General features: G+C 43.0%; 1 protein-coding gene across 4 annotated transcripts in view; it reads right to left on the bottom strand.

Moving 5' to 3' along the window:
* The window catches only part of smtnb (smoothelin b), a 276,452-nt gene that overhangs the window by 72,158 nt on the left and 182,724 nt on the right, over positions 1-21,570 (bottom strand). For all 4 annotated transcript variants that reach the window (XM_048555897.1, XM_048555894.1, XM_048555895.1 and 1 more), the window contains exon 11: positions 3,466-3,645. In XM_048555897.1, coding sequence (XP_048411854.1) covers positions 3,466-3,645 — 180 coding nt within the window. The remainder of the gene's footprint in view (positions 1-3,465; positions 3,646-21,570) is intronic.

Below are 21,570 nucleotides of genomic sequence, written 5' to 3'. Positions count from 1 at the left end.
GATGGCCCAGGTGAACTGAAGGTTGGGTCCCACCCACCCTCCTGCAAAAATTCCATCCCCTATTCCCAATTCCTCCGCCTCCACCGCATCTGCTCCCACGATGAGGCATTCCACTCCCGCACATACCAGATGTCCAAGTTCTTCAAGGACCGCAACTTTCCCCCCACAGTGGTTGAGAACGCCCTTGACCGCGTCTCCCGCATTTCCCGCAACACATCCCTCACACCCCACCCCCACCACAACCGCCCAAAGAGGATCCCCCTCGTTCTCACACACCACCCCACCAACCTCCAGATACAACGCATCATCCTCCAACACTTCCGCCATCTACAATTCCACCCCACCACCCAAGACATTTTTCCATCCCCACCCCTGTCTGCTTTCCGAAGAGACCACTCTCTCCGTGACTCCCTTGTTCGCTCCACACTGCCCTCCAACCCCACCACACCCGGCACCTTCCCCTGCAACCGCAGGAAATGCTACACTTGCCCCCACACCTCCTCCCTCACCCCTATCCCAGGCCCCAAGATGACTTTCCACATTAAGCAGAGGTTCACCTGCACATCTGCCAATGTGGTATACTGCATCCACTGTACCCGGTGCGGCTTCCTCTACACTGGGGAAACCAAGCAGAGGCTTGGGGACCGCTTTGCAGAACACCTCCGCTCGGTTCGCAATAAACAACTGCACCTCCCAGTCGCAAACCATTTCCACTCTCCCTCCCCTTCTTTAGATGACATGTCCATCATGGGCCTCCTGCAGTGCCACAATGATGCCACCCGAAGGTTGCAGGAACAGCAACTCATATTCCGCTTGGGAACCCTGCAGCCCAATGGTATCAATGTCGACTTCACCAGCTTCAAAATCTCCCCTTCCCCCAACGCATCCCAAAACCAGCCCAGTTTGTCCCCTCCCCCCACTGCACCACACGGCCAGCCCAGCTCTTCCCCTCCACCCACTGCATCCCAAAACCAGTCCAACATGTCTCTGCCTCCCTAACCTGTTCTTCCTCTCACCCATCCCTTCCTCCCACCCCAAGCCGCACCTCCATCTCCTACCTACCTACCTCATCCCACCTCCTTGACCTGTCCGTCTTCCCTGGACTGACCTATCCCCTCCCTACCTCCCTACCTATACTCTCCTCCCCACCTATCTTCTTTTCTCTCCATCTTCGGTCCGCCTCCCCCTCTCTCCCTATTTATTCCAGAACCCTCACCCCATCCCCATCTCTGATGAAGGGTCTAGGCCCGAAACGTCAGCTTTTATGCTCCTGAGATGCTGCTGGGCCTGCTGTGTTCACCCAGCCTCACATTTTATTATCTTGGTTTCTCCAGCATCTGCAGTTCCCATTATCACTAATACTTTATAGGGTGCAGTTCTTTTATCTTCTGTGCTGCTAAAACTAGAAGACTTAGACTCTTATGGTACCTCAATGGGTTAAAACGGTGACTCAATGTGTTACACCAACCAGCAAAGTCCCAGGTTTGATTTTCAACCTGTTCTAAGTTACTTGATTTCAACTAGAGTTCAGTATGGGTTCTAAATTGACCTTGGTGAAAAACAGCTTAGTAAAAACCAGTCAAAGTTACTATCTTTGACAGCAAAGCCAGTGGAAATATGTGCATATGGATGCAGGGTATTTGCATAAAAGATCTTGGTAGTATTACTCGCCAAATAAGCTAACACAGAAGGCCAGTGTCCGTGGAGGTTGAGGGGAGATCTAATAGAAACTTACAAGATAATGTATGGTTTAGAAGGGGTGGACGCTAGGAAGTTGTTTCCGTTAGGCGGGGAGACTAGGACCCGTGGGCACAGCCTTAAAATTAGAGGGGGTAAATTTAAAACTGAAATGAGACAACATTTCTTCAGCCAGAGAGTGGTGGGCCTATGGAATTCATTGCCACGGAGTGCAGTGGAGGCTGGGACGTTGGATGCCTTCAAGGCAGAGGTCGACAAATTCTTGATCTCAGAAGGAATCAAGGGCTACGGGGAGAGTGCAGGGAAGTGGAGTTGAAATGCCCATCAGCCATGATTTAAATGGTGGAGTGGACTTGATGGGCCGAATGGCCTTACCTCCATTCTTATGTCTTATGGTCTTATGGAACTATTTTCTAGCATGGAATCAACAACTTCATAATGTACAAAATAAGGTAAAATTGGCTGGAATAAGAGAAATAAAATACCAGAAAAATATAAAAGATGGTGGCTGACACTTCCTGAGTTAATGGAAACTCATACATGGGACCTTTGGGTAGTGATTCCTCTTATTCATCATATATTCTGGCGTCAGTTCTTTCACAGCTAATTAAGATTGAGATTAGGTAACTAAATCAATAAAACCTCCTCTATTTTAGAATTTTCCTTTCCTCCTCCATTTACTGTAAGCAACATATATGCCAAGTTCTACACATTGGGAAAATTCTCTATGTTGGGCATAATTGAATATTTAGAACCAAAGACGATGAAGCATATTTAGACTGATGCAGCTAAATGTACAACATTTCCATAGTTGAATGAAAAGAATTTTAATTGATCAAACAAACTTCAATAATTTCACAGTAGAGCGTAAAATTCCACTTTAAAAAGTCACATAAACACAATATCCTCATAATTAGGTAAACCATATGATCACAAACCAATGTTTTAACCTAAAATGATCATTCAACCATTTAGATGTATTACTGAATTTTTCAAAAGGTAGACATTGACAAGATGTTTGAATATTTGGGATATCATTCTTTTTATTCAATAGGTTGCTTCTGTAACAAACATTAGGATTTTACTGTGAGCCACAGAAATGCATCTCTAACTGTCTGCTCCTTTTTAGTGTATTTGAAATAATTTATGAACAAATCACTCATACATATCTCAATTCACGTATTTTTTGCTGTTCAGTGCTACACTTAATGCTGCAGGATTTTTTGGCTGGTGGGGCTTCCTGCCCCTGCCATTTGAAATGCAGTGGGGAGCATATCTCCACAATCACTTAACACTTCAACTTGCATTATTTAGCTGAGGACAGGGCTTCTATCCCTTACTCAGGTGCAAGTTCTAACATAGGGAGGTAACAGCCAATCTGACTTTAAGTCCTGGAGTCTATGACAAGGTTTTTCTTAGTGGGGAGGAGGTGGAGGGCATGGGAGTGGCATCTGATATGGAAAGGAGGCGCTTAATAAAGTCCTCCCAGACCATCCCAGGATTGAGCACAGTGACCTGTTCTGCCACCCTTGTCCCCGAACCCCTCTACCAGCCTCAACACTGCAGCCAGTTCTTAAGCAGGCAGTCATTGAGTGTTCAAGGGCTTCAACTGGGGTGAGGGTGGGCAGGCCACTTAGATCCCTATACAACTGCAAATGGGTCAGGGATGGGCAAGAGGGCAGCAGGGAGGTAAACCTGGTAATTTTATGGACCACTCCTCATTTTCAGCCAAACCTTTGCACACAAGTTTGCACAAGGAATACATACCATTTTGTCCAGGACCTCTTCATCTTCAATAGCACTCAAATCCTCCAAACTGGGCTTCTTTTTGTTTTCCTTTATATTCTCCTTTTCCTTCTCCTCCATACCATTGGGTAAAATAGCCTCACTATGTTGTAGTGAATGGGCTGCTTCAGTCATCACTGGCTCAGTGTCCATCTGCAAAGACTATTACCATAAAGAGAATCAATCCGATATATCTGTCTGGTCTGATTGTTAATGCATTTCAAATTTAATACCATGAATAGAAAATGACCTTGACTGTTGAACTCCACAATCAGAATTCGCAGAGAAAACCAAGTTGTCATAGGGAACTGTAATTATCATTACATAGTTTCTTTTCTTTCACCATTTACTCCTATTGGCTGCATTTTAATATCTTGCAAAATTCCAAGCAATTACTAACAGTACTGTTCAACTTTCAGACTAGTCAGTCTTTGCACATTGAGGGAAAATATTATAGTTTTACTTACATCTGGATTTAAAGGAATTCATTGCAACCGGTTGCAAATACTTATAGGGTTCGTTGGTAATGTGAATATGAAGCAAATTAATAGATTTCTTGTAAAATGAAACAAAAGTCATGGCAAAGTTAATAAATTTAACTTTAAAGCCTGGAAATCATTGTACCACAAGTGATGTTATAGCAATGCTAAATGCATTTGCACCAAATCTCCACAATTATTTGTGATGCAGAGGTGCCGGTGTGAAACTGGGGTGGACAAGGTTAGAAATCACACAACACCAGAACGTAGTCCAACAGGTTTATTTGAAATCACAAGCTTTTGGTGTGTAGCCCTTTCATCTGGTGATCCACCTGACGAAGGAGCTATGTTCTAAAAGCGTATGATTTCAAATAAACCTGTTGGACTATAACCTGGAGTCATGTGATTTCTGACAATTATTTGAACAAAGGCTTTAGCTCTTTTAAGTGGAGTAATACTTCACTTAAGATAGAAGACAAAGGAGTTAAGTACAAACCGGTTTGTATATTATTGCATGTGAAACTTTCCAGTAAATTTTACCATATTGGCCAAAGTCAGCTTAAGTTAATGGAATGAATTATATTCAAGCCAAAAATAACAGCTGCATGAAACCAACACAGATTATGTGAACCTCAAGATCAAATTAAAATATTAATTCTCTCTCCAATTCTACAATCAGTAAAGCCCAAAATACCCTTTCCAATAGCACTGTAATCATTACACAACAGCATGGCAGCAATGCTAAGCCAAAATGACAGCAAATTTCAAGTTATTGATCTCAGCAAAAACATGAAATATCGGGCTAGATTTTCCAGGGTGTAGCAATCTTACTCAGGCAGCCACTCTCATCCTTTTTTAAAAAAGGAATGCTCCATATTTCTGAAAGCAGATTCTGCTGAGGTCTCGCTCAGAAATGTAGAGCTGTACTTCAATTCTGACAGGTCTTTCACATCAGAGGAATTCAAACCATGCCCTCTTTTCACAAGTCAGGCGCTGTAATTTCAAATTTTAAGGCCCAGCAGTCACTTTGACATCTGCTGTAAAGGTTAAACATGAGCGGAGTGTAAATTAGGGTGCTGGGAGAATAGGCATGGGTAAGGGTAGGGTGCCAGGTTAGTGGGTTGCCAGGTGGGTAGGGTGGCAGGGTGACAGCTGGGAGGGTGTACTGTTCTAGGTGATAGGATGCCAGATGGTAGAGGTAGAGTGCCAGGTAAGTTGGTTGTCAGTGAAGTAGGTAGCCACCTGGAGTGGTGACAAGGAGATAAGGGGTCTGGTGTAAGCTGGGAAGATGCCTGCTGAGATGAGGTTGGGATGTCAGCCGAATAGGGTGCCAGGGTGCAATTTGGCAAGGGGTGTTTATGGTAGATCAGGGTGAGCTAGAGAAATTAGATCCAGTAGGACAAATTTGGAGGTGCTGGGTCTAAGGGATTTGGGTCAGGCAGAACAGGGGTCAGATCAAGTCTGACCTTGCAGAGAAAGGGGACTTGGCAGTCAGGTCACATGGCAGAAGTGTCAGGTCAGACCAGGTCTCGCTGTCAAGAGGATGAGGATGTCAGTTCCAATGGTGAGGTGATGTGGTGATTTAGGGATTGGCTCTGCTCCAGTGGAGGTCAGGATGCAGAGTGGAGAGCGTAACTGTGGGAGCAGAATTGAGCCCAGTGTCAGCATAGGTCTGGTGGAAGAGGTTGGGGGGGTTTATCATGTCACCAGGGGCTGTCATATCCAGTGTATGCCAGGTCAGGGTTTGGGAGCTGTAAGGGATCTGAGGATAGTGTAGGTGGGGACATATGAGCCAAGTATGGAGTCAGTTTAATAATTAATCAGGATTTAGATCATGTATTAAATAGTCTAACTTTTCCTGAGTAAAGTATTTTATTTAATTTTATCAAAACCATTTTAAGTCATGGCTTTTATTGAGATTTTCTGTGGGTTTAAGACATAGAGAAATTATCAAGAGGCATATTCAATTTCCCAGGCAATTCCTGCAGATATATTAAAATGGTGATTCCACAGGACCCCCTTGCACAACTTCCATCTATGCTGGTATAACACCCATCTGGCCAGCAGGAAATCTGCCCATTACTTTTGTTAAGTGTCCCCAACTAGCACAGAATTATGAAGAGTGCATTTAAAATATAACCATGTGGTCATTTCCAGTGGTAATAAAATATTTTACTTATTATTTTTTACCCTGTCACTGATTGTTCTAATGTAAAAAGAATGACAGTCAATCTCTTTAGTAATAGTAAAATATTTATTATAGCAGTACTGCAAAATGCATTTTGCCTTTCTTTTGGGTATGAGGCCATCCAAATATCAGCAATGACCCTCCAGTAATGCTTATTGGCATTGATGCGAATATTAAAATCGACTACAGAAAAAGGAGCACTTAATTATTAAACTGGTATTTTTTTGGCTTGTGTTCATTGTATCAATGCAGGCAGCAGCTTTGCTCTACATCATACCTGTGTCAACACTGGCACCAAAAATACTCTAATTAATACCACCCGCATCATTTCTCAGTAATACATCAGATATACTTGTAGCAGTTTCATTACAATTATTCAACCTTCAGTGTATCATATATATCAACCTCAAGCAGTGCATTGGCTATCGACCTCTATGAAGACTATCTCTCAATGAACTTCAGAAGATAACATCTACTGCAAAATAACACATTATGATTTGACTCTATGATAATATTACAGTTGAGGTTATGAACAGTTATTGAAGTTTATGATAAAATCTGAACAGTCAATTAGATAGTTAATTCGAAGGAACTATATATACAAGATTTTTTTAATCCTCCATCATTTTCTGCTTCAAACTGTGTGCTACATTTATGTGAAAAGAGCAAATACATGTTTGGTGAATTATCTGCTCACTGTGCAAGCTATGGTAAAGACACCACGAATGATTTCTGCGTCCCTAGATTACAAAAGGCTCAACCTTGATCTGTAAGAACCTCTGTTGAGTATCGAGACCTCAGATGAGAAGATTAAGCTGAAAACTGAAGCCCTGTGAAAAAACACATCATTGATTTTCACTATCTAGGTATATATGTGGAGGAAATCTTCTGTAGCACATCCAGAAATGTTTGATACCTGTGGAATTATACATTTAAAAAAATGTTACTACCTTCAAAATTGGCAACAGGTTGAAGAAAGCTCATGAGAAAAATAACAGAAAAGAAACAAATCCCTGAATCCATTTGACTTTAGAAGAGAAAGTGATTGGTTTGCTTTCACTGTCACATCACTTTTTGCTCTTGTGCACAGTTGATCATTACTGACATCAGCCTGATCTGGCTGGAACATATCAGATGTATTCCACAAGCACATGTCAGGTGAATAAATTGTATACATTCAGCAAACAGGGGATGCATGTAGATTCCCTCACCATTATAGTATATGGGAACCTCAAACACTGCTAATTCATACAAGCTATCCATTATTCAATATTGTTTAAAAACTGAACGAACTGCAGTTGCTGTAAATCAGGAACAAAATCAAGGCTGCTGGAAAAGGTCAGCAGGTCTGGCAGCATCTGTGAAGGAAAAAATTGAGTTAATATTTCGGGTCCGGTGTCCCTTCCTCAGAACAGTTTTGAGGAAGGGCCACTGGACCTGAAACGTTAACTCTTTTTTTCCTTCACAGATGCTGCCAGAACAGCTGAGCTTTTCCAGTAACTTTGTTTTTGATTCAATACTGTTTGTTATCTCAGGATTGCAAAACATTTAGGGGCTGAAAAAAAAGTATCAAAATTTAATTGCGAAATAGAATTTAATAATGCTCTTCTCAAAACAAAATTACAAACCAATTTACGCAGTGAAAATCTAATGGCTAATCATCTCTCATAATCGAACACATAAGACGCAACAGAAAGTAACTTAACAATTGATAATGTCTGGGATCTTCATCTGCTTGATTTCCCTATTCCGTGAAATTATCTCTTCATCAAATACATTCATCTGAATTCAGCTGCAGGAAAACCAGTCAGACTCATGATCCCAATCGGTCTTAAATATGCAGTCATTTCAATGTCAGGTGCCAGATTGAAGTGGAAAAGATCACAAACACTTTCTTTGGTTTAGAGGTTTCTAACTGGTCTCTGACTCAAAGTTAACTTGAGCTAACTGTTTATTCTAACTGTATCTCCTATAATCAACTGCATTCTAAACTTCACCAAAACTCGTCCATCAACCAAATCGAGTATATAGCCTTAATTATACAGACAACTGTTTCTCTTTTCCCAGATGACATTCCATCTTCGATACCAAATTCTACAAACAGGTAAGCATATTTTGTTCTTCAAAATGATTCTACTCAATTTTTATGATCCCTTTAATTCTTGATTTAATATTCAATCAATCAGTACACTCCTGATGATTCATATAACACACATGCTGCAACATTTCCAACATAATAAAATGTGAGGCTGGACGAACACAGCAGGCCAAGCAGCATCTCAGGAGCACAAAAGCTGACGTTTCGGGCCTAGACCCTTCATCAGAGAGGGGGATGGGGGGAGGGAACTGGAATAAATAGGGAGAGAGGGGGAGGCGGACCGAAGATGGAGAGTAAAGAAGATAGGTGGAGAGAGTGTAGGTGGGGAGGTAGGGAGGGGATAGGTCAGTCCAGGGAAGACGGACAGGTCAAGGAGGTGGGATGAGGTTAGTAGGTAGCTGGGGGTGCGGCTTGGGGTGGGAGGAAGGGATGGGTGAGAGGAAGAACCGGTTAGGGAGGCAGAGACAGGTTGGACTGGTTTTGGGATGCAGTGGGTGGGGGGGAAGAGCTGGGCTAGTTGTGTGGTGCAGTGGGGGGAGGGGACGAACTGGGCTGGTTGAGGGATGCAGTAGGGGAAGGGGAGATTTTGAAACTGGTGAAGTCCACATTGATACCATATGGCTGCAGGGTTCCCAGGCGGAATATGAGTTGCTGTTCCTGCAACCTTCGGGTGGCGTCATTGTGGCAGTGCAGGAGGCCCATGATGGACATGTCATCAAGAGAATGGGAGGGGGAGTGGAAATGGTTTGCGACTGGGAGGTGCAGTTGTTTTTTGCGAACTGAGCGGAGGTGTTCTGCAAAGCGGTCCCCAAGCCTCCGCTTGGTTTCCCCAATGTAGAGGCAGCCGCACCGGGTACAGTGGATGCAGTATACCACATTGGCAGATGTGCAGGTGAACCTCTGCTTGATGTGGAATGTCATCTTGGGGCCTGGGATGGGGGTGAGGGAGGAGGTGTGGGGACAAGTGTAGCATTTCCTGCGGTTGCAGGGGAAGGTGCCGGGTGTGGTGGGGTTGGAGGGCAGTGTGGAGCGAACAAGGGAGTCATGGAGAGAGTGGTCTCTCCGGAAAGCAGACAGGGGGGGGGAATGGAAAAATGTCTTGGGTGGTGGGGTCGGATTGTAGATGGCGGAAGTGTCGGAGGATGATGCGTTGTATCCAGAGGTTGGTAGGGTGGTGTGTGAGAACGAGGGGGATCCTCTTTGGGCAGTTTTGGCGGGGGCGGGGTGTGAGGGATGTGTTGCGGGAAATGCAGGAGACGCGGTCAAGGGCGTTCTCGATCACCATGGGGGGAAAGTTGCGGTCCATAAAGAACTTGGACATCTGGGATGTGCGGGAGTGGAATGTCTTGTCGTGGGAGCAGATGCGGCGGAGGCGGAGGAATTGGGAATAGGGGATGGAATTTTTGCAGGAGGGTGGGTGGGAGGAGGTGTATTCTAGGTAGCTGTGGGAGTCGGTGGGCTTGAAATGGACATCAGTTACAAGCTGGTTGCCTGAGATGGAGACTGAGAGGTCCAGGAAGGTGAGGGATGTGCTGGAGATGGCCCAGGTGAACTGAAGGTTGGGGTGGAAGGTGTTGGTGAAGTGGATGAACTGTTCGAGCTCTGCCAATGTGGTATACTGCATCCACTGTACCCGGTGCGGCTTCCTCTACATTGGGGAAACCAAGCGGAGGCTTGGGGACCGCTTTGCAGAACACCTCCGCTCAGTTCGCAAAAAACAACTGCACCTCCCAGTCGCAAACCATTTCCACTCCCCCTCCCATTCTCTTGATGACATGTCCATCATGGGCCTCCTGCACTGCCACAATGATGCCACCCGAAGGTTGCAGGAACAGCAACTCATATTCCGCCTGGGAACCCTGCAGCCATATGGTATCAATGTGGACTTCACCAGTTTCAAAATCTCCCCTTCCCCTACTGCATCCCTCAACCAGCCCAGTTCGTCCCCTCCCCCCACTGCACCACACAACCAGCCCAGCTCTTCCCCCCCACCCACTGCATCCCAAAACCAGTCCAACCTGTCTCTGCCTCCCTAACCGGTTCTTCCTCTCACCCATCCCTTCCTCCCACCCCAAGCCGCACCCCCCGCTACCTACTAACCTCATCCCACCTCCTTGACCTGTCCGTCTTCCCTGGACTGACCTATCCCCTCCCTACCTCCCCACCTACACTCTCTCCACCTATCTTCTTTACTCTCCATCTTCGGTCCGCCTCCCCCTCTCTCCCTATTTATTCCAGTTCCCTCCCCCCATCCCCCTCTCTGATGAAGGGTCTAGGCCCGAAACGTCAGCTTTTGTGCTCCTGAGATGCTGCTTGGCCTGCTGTGTTCGTCCAGCCTCACATTTTATTATCTTGGAATCTCCAGCATCTGCAGTTCCCATTATCTCTGATAACATTTCCAACATATTCTGTTTTTACATCAGATTTCCAATATTTGCAATTTTTTGTGCTTAGATATTGACAGTGCTAAAAATGTATGTCACACTGATATTATTGCTACTGTTTTTGTTAGAAACTGTTGTTGCTTTCACTGAAGAAAAACCCAAAGGGCTGAAACTTTTTTGGTGCATTGAATTTTTTGGAGGACTTTTTGCTGCGGAGGTCGAGCAAGCTTTGCCACTGAGAGCTAGTTTTCATTCCATACTCTACCAAATTTGTGCCAACCTCTTAAAAACCCTTGAGGCATATCTCCAGTTCAATTACAGGAACTTTGGAGTGGGTACAAAAGGAGTTCACCAGGATGTTGCCTGGTTTTGATAGTATTAGCTATGAGGAAACACTAGGCAAACTTGGTTTGTTTTTATTTGAATGTCGAAGGATGAGGGGAAACCTGATAGAAGTTTTATGACAGCCATGGATAGAAAGCATGGTTGGAGTATTTTTCCCAGGTTAGAAATGTCAGTTACTAAGGGACATCTCACTCAATCCTGCCTTTCTGTCATTACAGGAGAAGACAGTCCATAACAGGGCAAACCAGTACAGATGGGGGATTCTGGACTTCAGGCTCCTCACTCCATAAGAGAAATGAATCATTGCCTTCAAAGTAGAAGACCTGGATTACCCCTATGGGGATCCTAAGTCCTTCATGCCCTGAAAGCTGAGTAAATACTACCCTACATTCCAATGCAACTCTCACACGAACCCCACTATCAGCGTCATCCATTGTCGACCACTTCCAACTACTGGCCATGATGCAGCCTGAACATTTACCACTACCCTGGTGAAACACCTGGCTCCTCCAGAAGCCACCTTTTTGACCTTTGAGAAGCATAGTACCAAGGCATCTCCCACCAGGACAGATCCTGACATCTTGTTAGGAACATAAGGCTTAGAAACTTATGGGAATCTGGAGAGCACCTCATTGTGGAAGCTCTGCAACTCGTCGAGGAAGAAACTCCCCAGGCCACTGACACTCAGAGTACTGCCAAAGACCTGCACTTCACTGAATCTAGTCTAGCCCTTATTGTCCACTAAATTTCAGCAGTGAAGCAAATCATGAAATAGTCCTTCTGCCTCCATAAATTAGTTGGCGGCCGCACACCCAGCCAGGCCCAGGACCACCCCAGGGCTTGCTCAAGGGCACACATATCTACAGTAGGATGACCCAGTCATTTGTCCTCAGGATCAAAGGCATGGTGACAGGGAGACTCAGAACTGACATGCACTTCAAATGCCACTCCATCACAAGGAGACTTGTCAGTGATAGGAGACATCCAGCTGGAGTAGAAACCACACAAAGGCCCCTCAAAAGTCTCTACTCTGGACACTCCACTGATGGCTGGACCCTCCAACCTCCCCTTGACTGCCTCCCTCCAACTCTTCAAAGTTGAAGCTGAGAAGACTTATCTCTAGTAAGAAGATTCACAGTATGTGTGTCCAGACACAAGCATCCCTAATGTAACCTGACCAAACTTCCAGGGCCTCCTCATTATCCAAGGCTCCAGACACATCTTCCGGATGAGGCAGGGATTTACCTGCACTTCTCTCAATCCGGCCTACTGTATTTACTGCTCACAATGAGGTTTCCTCTACAATGGGGAGATGAAATGCAGACTGGGTGACCACTTTGCAGAAGACCTATGTTCTGTCTGTAACAATAACACCGAGCTTTCAATTGCCTGCCACATCAATACACCACCACGTTCCCTTGCCAACACTTCTATCTCATACCCACTGCAGTGCTCCGGTGAGAGTCAGCACAAACGGCAAGGACAGCATCTGATCTTCTACCCAACTTTCTTACTCTATCTCTAGATTCCATCTCTACCTATCACCTCACTTCCTTTTCCTCCCCATTCCCTATTATCAGAACAAATATCTTAACCTTTTCCTAGCTACTATCAGCTCTGAAGAAAGTCTGCTAAGGTTTGTCGACAAAGTCCTTTCACAGCCACTAGCAGCCTTGTCCATACCCCATTCTTGGGCTGTGGGCCTGCTTGCAGGAAGTAGCAAATTTGAAGTACTTCCTTCAGAAACAGGAACACAGAATATATAGTTCCTTGGTGAGATCAAGGGGATAGAAATATTCAGGGAAGACACGATAAATAATAACTCCTGCTGGAAGTCCTTTTCACCTCCCTCTTCAAGTAGTATATCCTTTCCTGTTCCTACCTCTGTATAACCTGCCGGTTAGTGGTGCAAGCCAAATGCGGTGCTAACAGTACCTATTACTAGAACATGTGGTTTGATCACCAGAACTCTTTACAATAGAATTACATGAAACATGACATCAAATTGAAATATTAGTAAAAGATTTATTTAGACTGCAGCAAACCCAGAAAAATAATGTAAAAATCAATCAGCATCTAACCCGAAAGTAGTTATAAAGCACTGGAGGAGTGTGGGGAACAGGGGCAGGGATGGCTTTTCCCGTTGAACATGTGCTAGGCTTTGTGAGGTTAAAAAGTGTTCATCTTAATTAAAATTTACACAGCTGACAACAAATCAGTGTTATGTACTAATTTATTTCATAATCTGCCTATCCTGCATATTCTGGGCAAATGCTTGTAACAACTTTGCTAATAACCTCACCAAAATGACATCCACATTTAGCAATGTCATAGGAATGGATGCTTTGCAACTGAAACTTTTTTACATTTTAGACTGTGGCATTTAACAGATGTAAATCTTCCCTAATATTTTCTTGGACCTCAACATGCTTCTCAATTTCAATAAGTAAAGCCACTTCACTGCTCAGAAACATTCTAGTGATGGTGCAGTTGGATCAGGGAGTTCAATTTACAGTCAATGCTAATATGCTCCTAGTTGATGGTAATATTCGACAAGACCAATTCCACAGTGAAACCTGGCTGATGGACTGTTAGTGTTATATTTGCAATTTAATTACAGTAGTGGTCAGCAACTGAACATATTCATAAGATATTGTTTGACAAAATAACATCAGGCTTATCACTCAAAAAGAAATACAAAATGCTATTACATACATGACAATTTGCAAAAATCTTATCATAAACAGCAAATAGAAAGATTCAACTGATTTTTTCCCAAGCTATCTTTATTTCCTAGCAAAGTATCATTTGTATCCTCATTCTTTAATTTATTATTTAACTGATGAGATTGCAAGCTTTCACACTTTGTGATTTCCTGCACGTTCATGTGATTCTCTCCATCTCTCTCCAAGACAAACACACATAGGCTAACTCACTCAATTCTCTTACTGAACTCTAGGGAAAATACTCAGGCTTTTTCCAGTTAATTTGATTACTTTGAGTCTGCTAAACAGCATGTCTTCTGGAATGAATGTTCTGAACTTAACATGCTTCTGGCCTCTCTCCTATCCCTCATGGAGACAATAAAGCTTAAATTAATAAATGCTTGAACAGTTATTTCACTAAGTGCTTGCCTAGTCATTTAGCTTAAATCACATAATTTTTGGAATACTAATTTTAAATGCTTTAAAAATTTTATCTCTAAACGTTAAAAAAATCCACTTTCCTCTACTTTAGAGCATCGTTTCCGAGATAATAACAACAATAATTACATACATTCATCATAATACTTCCAATAAAAAGTATAACTCAAAACAATCTTGCATAACTTATATAACAAAGTATGAAGCTGGATGAACACAGCAGGCCAAGCATAGAAACATAAGTTATGCAAGAGATAATGGGAACTGCAGATGCTGGAGAACTGGGCTGGTTTTGGGATGCAGTGGGGGAAGGGGAGATTTTGAAGCTGGTGAAGTCCACATTGATACCATTGGTTCGTCCCCTCCCCCCACTGCACCAGTTCATCCCCTCCCCCCACTGCACCAAAGAACCAGCCCAGCTCTTCCCCTCCACCCACTGCATCCCAAAACCAGTCCAACCTGTCTCTGCCTCCCTAACCTGTTCTTCCTCACCCATCCCTTCCTCCCACCCCAAGCCGCACCTCCATCTCCTACCTACTAACCTCATCCCACCTCCTTGACCTGTCCGTCTTCCCTGGACTGACCTAACCCCTCCCTGCCTCCCCACCTATACTCTCCTCCCCACCTATCTTCTTTTCTCTCCATCTTCGGTCCGCCTCCCCCTCTCTCCCTATTTATTCCAGAACCCTCACCCCATCCCCCTCTCTGATGAAGGGTCTAGGCCCGAAACATCAGCTTTTGTGCTCCTGAGATGCTGCTGGGCCTGCTGTGTTCATCCGGCCTCACATTTTATTATCTTTGATATCACTTCATTCACCTCAAGTCAGTGTTACAGTTCCCTTGATGAGAAGACCATTCTGCAACAATTAATCCACATCTTGAATCCTGGCACTTATGTTTAGAACAAAGAAAATTACAGCACAGGAACAGGCCCTTTGGCCCTCCAAGCCTGCGCCAATCAAGATCCTCTGTCTAAACCTGTCATCTATTTTCTAAGGGTCTGTATCCCTTTGCTTCCTGCCCATCCATGTACCTGTCCAGATACACCTTAAAAGACACTATTGTGTCTGCGTCTACCACCTCTACTGGCAACGCGTTCCAGGCACCCACCACCCTCTACGTAAAGAACTTTTCACGCATATCTCCCTAAACATTCCTTCTCTCACTTTGAACTCATGACCCCTAGTAATTGAGTCCCCCACTCTGGGAAACAGCTTCTTGCTATCCACCTTTTCTCATGATTTTGTAGGCCTCAATCAGGTCCTCCCTCAATCTCCATCTTTCTAATGAAAATAATCCTAATCTACTCAACCTTTCTTCATAGCTAGTGCTCTCCATACCAGGCAACATCCTGGTGAACCTCCTCTGCACCCTCTCCAAAGCATCCACATCCTTTTGGTAATGTGACGACCAGAACTACACACCGTACTCCAAATGTGGCCGAACCAAAGTCTTATACAACTGTAACATAGCCTGCCAACTCTTGTACTCAATACCCCATCCAATGTAGGAAAGCATGCCCTATGCCTTCTTGACCACTCTATTGACCTGCGTTGCCACCTTCAGGGAACAATGGACCTGAACACCCAGATCTCCCTGTACATCAATTTTCCCCAGGACTTTTCCATTTACTGTATAGCTTGCTCTTGAATTAGATCTTCCAAAATGCATCACCTCGCATTTGCGCGGATTGAACTCCATCTGCCATTTATCTGCTCAACTCTTCAATCTATCTATATTCTGCTGTAATCTCTGACAGTCCCCTTCACTATCTGCTACTCCACCAATCTTCGTGTCATCTGCAAACTTGCTAATCAGACCACCTATACCTTCCTCCAAATCATTTATGTATATCACAAATAACAGTGGTCCCAGCACAGATCCCTGTGGAACACCACTGGTCACAGGTCTCTGATTTGAGAAACACCCTTCCACTACTGCTCTCTGTCTCCTGTTGCCGAGCCAGCTTTTTTATCCATCTAGCTAGCACACCCTGGACCCCATGCAACTTCACCTTCTCCATCAGCCTGCCATGGGGAACGTTATCAAACGCCTTACTGAAGTTCATGTATATGAAATCCACAGACTTTCCCTCATCAGTCAACTTTGCCATGTCCTCAAAGAATTCTATTAAGTTGGTAAGACATGACCTTCCCTGCACAAAACCATCTTGTCTATCACTGATAAGTCCATTTTCTTCCAAATGGGAATAGATCGTATCCCTTAGTATCTTTAATGAACTTTAGTTTAACATTGATTAAAACATATAACCATAACAATCAGCTAGACGAAGCATCATTGGTAGTTTTATTTTCTGCTAAAATATACCTTTAGATTAAATTTTATTTCAAAATTTCAATGGTAAACACTGTTAGTTGCTGCCCCTTGGCTAACAGCAATTCTTGCAGCTGTAAATCTATTTGATTCTGATTTTTGATCATTACTTTCAGAACATTAAATGACACCAGGATATACCTTAAAAAGAAATCATAAAAGATGGAATTCACTGGCAATTGACAGATGAACACAGCAGCCAGGATCCTCTAAACTTTCAGCATCATAAAACTGTCAAGTAAAATCTGCTGTGATGCCAGACAGTGGCTTCTAAAAGACAAGTTTGGAAAGCATTTCCCTGCACATAAAGGTGATCAACGGTTAGAAAGATATTTTAGAAAAGCTGAGTTAGACTGGTATATTCTAACAGCATGGGAAACACTTAGCTTGCATCATTACATAAAATATTAAGCACACATTTCCTTGGCCTTTTGACTAAGTTACACAAGGTTGGATTTTACATTCCCTGCTAATGATTCTGAAGGCAGCGGACACACAAAATCTAAAAGCATAATTCCCACTGCCCATCCAGACATTGTGTCTGACACTTCATAGGAATGGAAGCGCTGTTTGGCAGTTTGCCCACACTTGAGCCTTTTGGGGTCTTTAAATCTAAATTAATGGCCATTCTGCAGCCAATAAACATTGTCATGTTGTAAAGCCTGTCATCTTTAGCAGCACTGGCTGGTGTCTGCCAAGGGATAAGGATTGGCAATCACCTCTGTGGACCACCTGAATGCATCAGAAGCACCTACACAAAGTCACCCTGGCCATTTGAAACTGGAGTCCTAGCACCTTGCTGAGATCTCGGATTTACCTGGGGTTTTTGGTGCTTTGGGCCTGCCTGTTGTTCCAGCTGTTGCTACTGCTCCTGGATAACACAGAGTGAACTACAGAGCTGTCAACAATCCACTGGCCAGCAGCTCTCTACTGCTGAAAAGTCACATCTTAGACTATCTGCTTCCAGCATTAAATCGCTGCAGGGCAGCCATCGAGATCCTGGATGGTCTCCCGATAACTTTTTAGGTGGGAATTTGGCAAGCATTGCAGCACCTCATAAAGTACAGTCCACAGCTTTATGAAAATGAGCCACAAGCTGACTATATCTTTTATACATTCAAGATTCCAACACACCAGGACTGAACCGCATACTCCCAGTGAAATATTTGTGAGATCCTCCATGTTCATGATAATTAAATTTTAAAACAAAACTTTACATCAATATACCCTTAGCCTTCTGGTTAAGTGAAAACAAACAGAATATAAAGTTCATTCCCACTCATCTAGATTTCTCAAGGACTAATGACTGAGTTTCTCCCTATCATGAAATCCATTAAATAGTCACAAGGTAAAATTCTGTCAGATTGGGATAAGTTCTAAATTACAGGGCCTACAGTTGTCTTTTTGACCTTTGCAGTGTATGTTCAACCACTGTTAGGTGACGTGCAACAGATGCACTGATTCCGGCACAGGTTGCTAAGAATGGGCTTCTCAGAGATGGATGATTTGCATGGCACAGAAAATAGAAACTGAATCCACTAGTGAACTGAATCCTATTAGTAGGACATAGTGCATAGCACTAATTGCAATGTTTATCGTTACCTAAAAACATACTTCAGTGTATCCATTTGTGGATAAGAATTTTACTGTTTTTAATTCTGCTTGTGACTATTTTCACCAATATCTGCAGCAAAATAAAGCAGACCAAAATTATAAATCACATTTCTTAATTGTAATCAGGTACAGGATACAATTTTAAACTATTTGTCAAGGTAAGTTGTATATAAAGATACATGGCTTTCTATAAAATTAAAGCCAAAACATTCTGAAAGAGAGACAATCCCAAAACATCTGATTTGGAAATTATAATCACTGAGACTGTAAAGCAAGAGCAGATATTGATGGAAACCATTTTAAAAAATTGTGCTTGATAATATAATAATGTTAATTACACAATTCAGAAGCACATGGTCATGTGCAAATTATTACATGCACAAACAAATAGTGAAACAAAATAGGAATGATTTAATTGTGAGAATTCAGAATAATAAAACCAATGAATCTCAGTCTTGTAGCTCAAGAACACTGGAACATTTATGACGTAGTTTGAGATACAGTAAGCTGAACGCTCTGTAGTATCTAATGTCTTTCTACACAGTTGCATTTAAAATTATTTCTTAGAGAAAACGAAATGCCAATGCTTATTGATAAGAAAGAAAGAACAAAGACCATAAGATACAGGAGCATTTGGCCCATCGAGTATTCTCTGCCATTTGATCATGGCTGATATGTTTCTCAACCCCATTCTGCTACCTTCTCCTCGAAACCCTTGATCCCCTTACCAAGGGCAATTAGGAATTAGCAATACATGCTGGCCTTGCCCGTGATGCCCAGGTTCTCCAAACGAAAAAAAAATGCTCCCCTTTGCAGCAAGTCTTATAAGTTGACCAAAATGTGCCAATGCCCATTTTATGTCCAAGCGAAGTTGATTTTCATTGCCCCCCTGCCCCAACAGTATTGGTTAATCCAAACTTTATTTAAACACAACTGGAATACATTGCAAGACAGAAGTACTTTACCTAGGTGTCTCCATTTAGTTAAAAAATATGGTGTTTTGTTTTCTTCTTAACTGCATGCTCTAAATGTACCCTTAAAGTAAGAAGAAAGTGAAACAAATGGAGGGCTGCAGAGTATTAGTATCAATTCATTTTAGTTGGGTCAGTAGATGCCTCTTCAACTCAAGGCATCACGTGTGCAAGGAGAATTAGACGTCACTTCCGCCATCACTAGCGGGATGGCACCACCAGACACATATTCCCCTCCCCTCCCTTGTCAGCCTTCCACAGGGACCATTCTTTCCACGGCAGCCTTCATCCACTCTTCCTTCATTCCCAACGACCCTCTCCTTCAACCTCAGATGGTGTAACACCTGTCAGTTTATTTCCTCCCTCATCGGTATCCACGGGTCCAAAGACACCTTCCAAGTGAAGCAGTGCTTTTCCTGCACTTCACACAATCTCATATACTGAACTAGCTGCTCACAATGTGGACTCCTCTATATCGGTGAAACGTAACACAGACTTGGTGATCGCTTCATGGAATCCCTATGTTATGTCCACAAAAAAGACCCCCAGCTTCCAGTTGCCTTTCAACACACCATCATATTCCCTTGCCAACATCTCTATCTCAGGCTTGCTGCAGTGCTCCAGTGAAGCTAGAAGAACAGCATCTCATTTTCCTTTTTGAACCCTGCAGCCTTCTGGACTTGGTATTGGGTTCAATAACTTTAGGGCTTGAGCTCACCCATGTCCTTACCCCAAACGTCACACACTGGGACTTTAATCACGTGGTATGCAATTACACACAACTCATTGTTAGCCACTATCAGTCCCCATCAAATGGCTATTCGCCCACACAGCCAGATTGTTATCCATTCCTTTGTCTATCTAACTGTTTCTCTCTCTTTTTGGGCTCTGACCCCACCTATCGTTTCCTTCTTACCTTTTCTCCACCACGCTATCTTCTTCATATAAATGGACATTTTCCTAGCTACCATTAGATGTAGCTAGATCTGCTGAACTTTTCCCGCAATTTCTTTTTTTGTTGTTGATCATGGGTACTGTGTTCAGTGCCGGAGCCTTTGATTCCATCCTCAAGTGACTGTCTATGTGGAGTTTGCACCTTCTCCCTGTGTCTGCATGTCCTCCCACAGGCCAGGAGAAACTGGCCATGCTAAATTGCCCATAGCTTTCAGAAATGTGTAGATTAGGTGTGTTAGCTGCAGAATATGCAGGGAAAAGGATAGGGGGTTGGGTCTGGATGGGATGCTGTTTGGAGGGTCAGTGTGAATTTGTTGGGCTGAATGGCCTGTTACCTGGCTATGGGGATTCTATGAATTCCTATTGTTAATCATCCCACCCAGAAGTTTTTGTGTGAGCAGACAAAGGGAAGGCTACGAAGCAGTTGAAGCCTTAAATACTTTAATAAAATGTCATCCTCCTTTATACTTTATCTGCATCTATATTTGGGAAGGATTAGAAATTGAAATCTGTCCCATTATCTCTAGCATTCAATTTATTCACTACATGTACAAGAAACTTGTCTGACATTTGCATTCAATTAGTTCAAGGCTTATATTTACAAACTAAGAGGTGTTGTATAATTCTGCAAGCCAGAGTTAAATGCTCAAAGATAAACTGCTAAAATGATGAATCAGAAAGTTATAAACAGCTCCAAACAATTGCTCTGGATCAAAAAGTAAACCAATCAAGTTTTAAAAAATATTTTTGAACAGTAATCTTAGCCACCAACACAGACTCACCTATTGGCAAAACTAACTGAGGAAATAAATTTGTCATAAAGTAAAAATACACTGTTTGATCAAACTTCCATAAGAAATTATTAAATCCAGCTGTTAAATATACTTCCCAAGTTTAAGAGTTTATACTTCTATGAAAAGTAAGGCTTGAGCCAGTTGTAGAAAACTAACAACAACAACTCACATTATAAATTATACCCACAGCTCCCAGAATATTTTATAACAAGTTAGTAAGTCAGTGTAAAAAAATTACAGATGACATCCCAAGTGATCATTACGAGCCTCTGTACACATCATCCACCCAATAAGCATTAAGAAAGAGTCCAATAATAAGTCATTTATCAGAAGGTTGCCAAGTCTGATCTTCAGTATGTCTTAAATTAGCTAATGTCTTTGAGGATCCACAATTAGTCCCTATGGTTGGATAGAGTAAGGAGAAAATGCAGCTTATGATTTACCCCCTTGCCATTTCTCAGTAATCTCTGTTGCAAAATACATGTGTACTCTTTTTTTTGCTGTAGCAGGATTGAGGTCAACTTGAATGTCATTAGGAACTGAATAGCTGAATTTGCCTAAAGACCCTCTCCCACAATTTACAGAAACTTTGGGAAAGCCATGAAATCAAAGGGAAGTTGTATTTTGGGTATCTAAAATGGCATCAGGAATGCCAATACCTCCCCTCAGCAAAAGGGACAGTTTACGTCAGGTGACAAAGTTTGGTGTTGAAGCCACGGAAATGGCTGTGCATGGGTACAAGGTGAGGTTGACATGAGGCAAATGCGAGGTTTTGCACTTTGG

This window comes from Stegostoma tigrinum, chromosome 26 (genome assembly GCF_030684315.1).
Source record: "Stegostoma tigrinum isolate sSteTig4 chromosome 26, sSteTig4.hap1, whole genome shotgun sequence".
NCBI lineage: Eukaryota > Metazoa > Chordata > Chondrichthyes > Orectolobiformes > Stegostomatidae > Stegostoma > Stegostoma tigrinum.
Note: the sequence above shows the minus strand (reverse complement) of the source record. Positions and strands in the feature narration are given on the sequence as shown.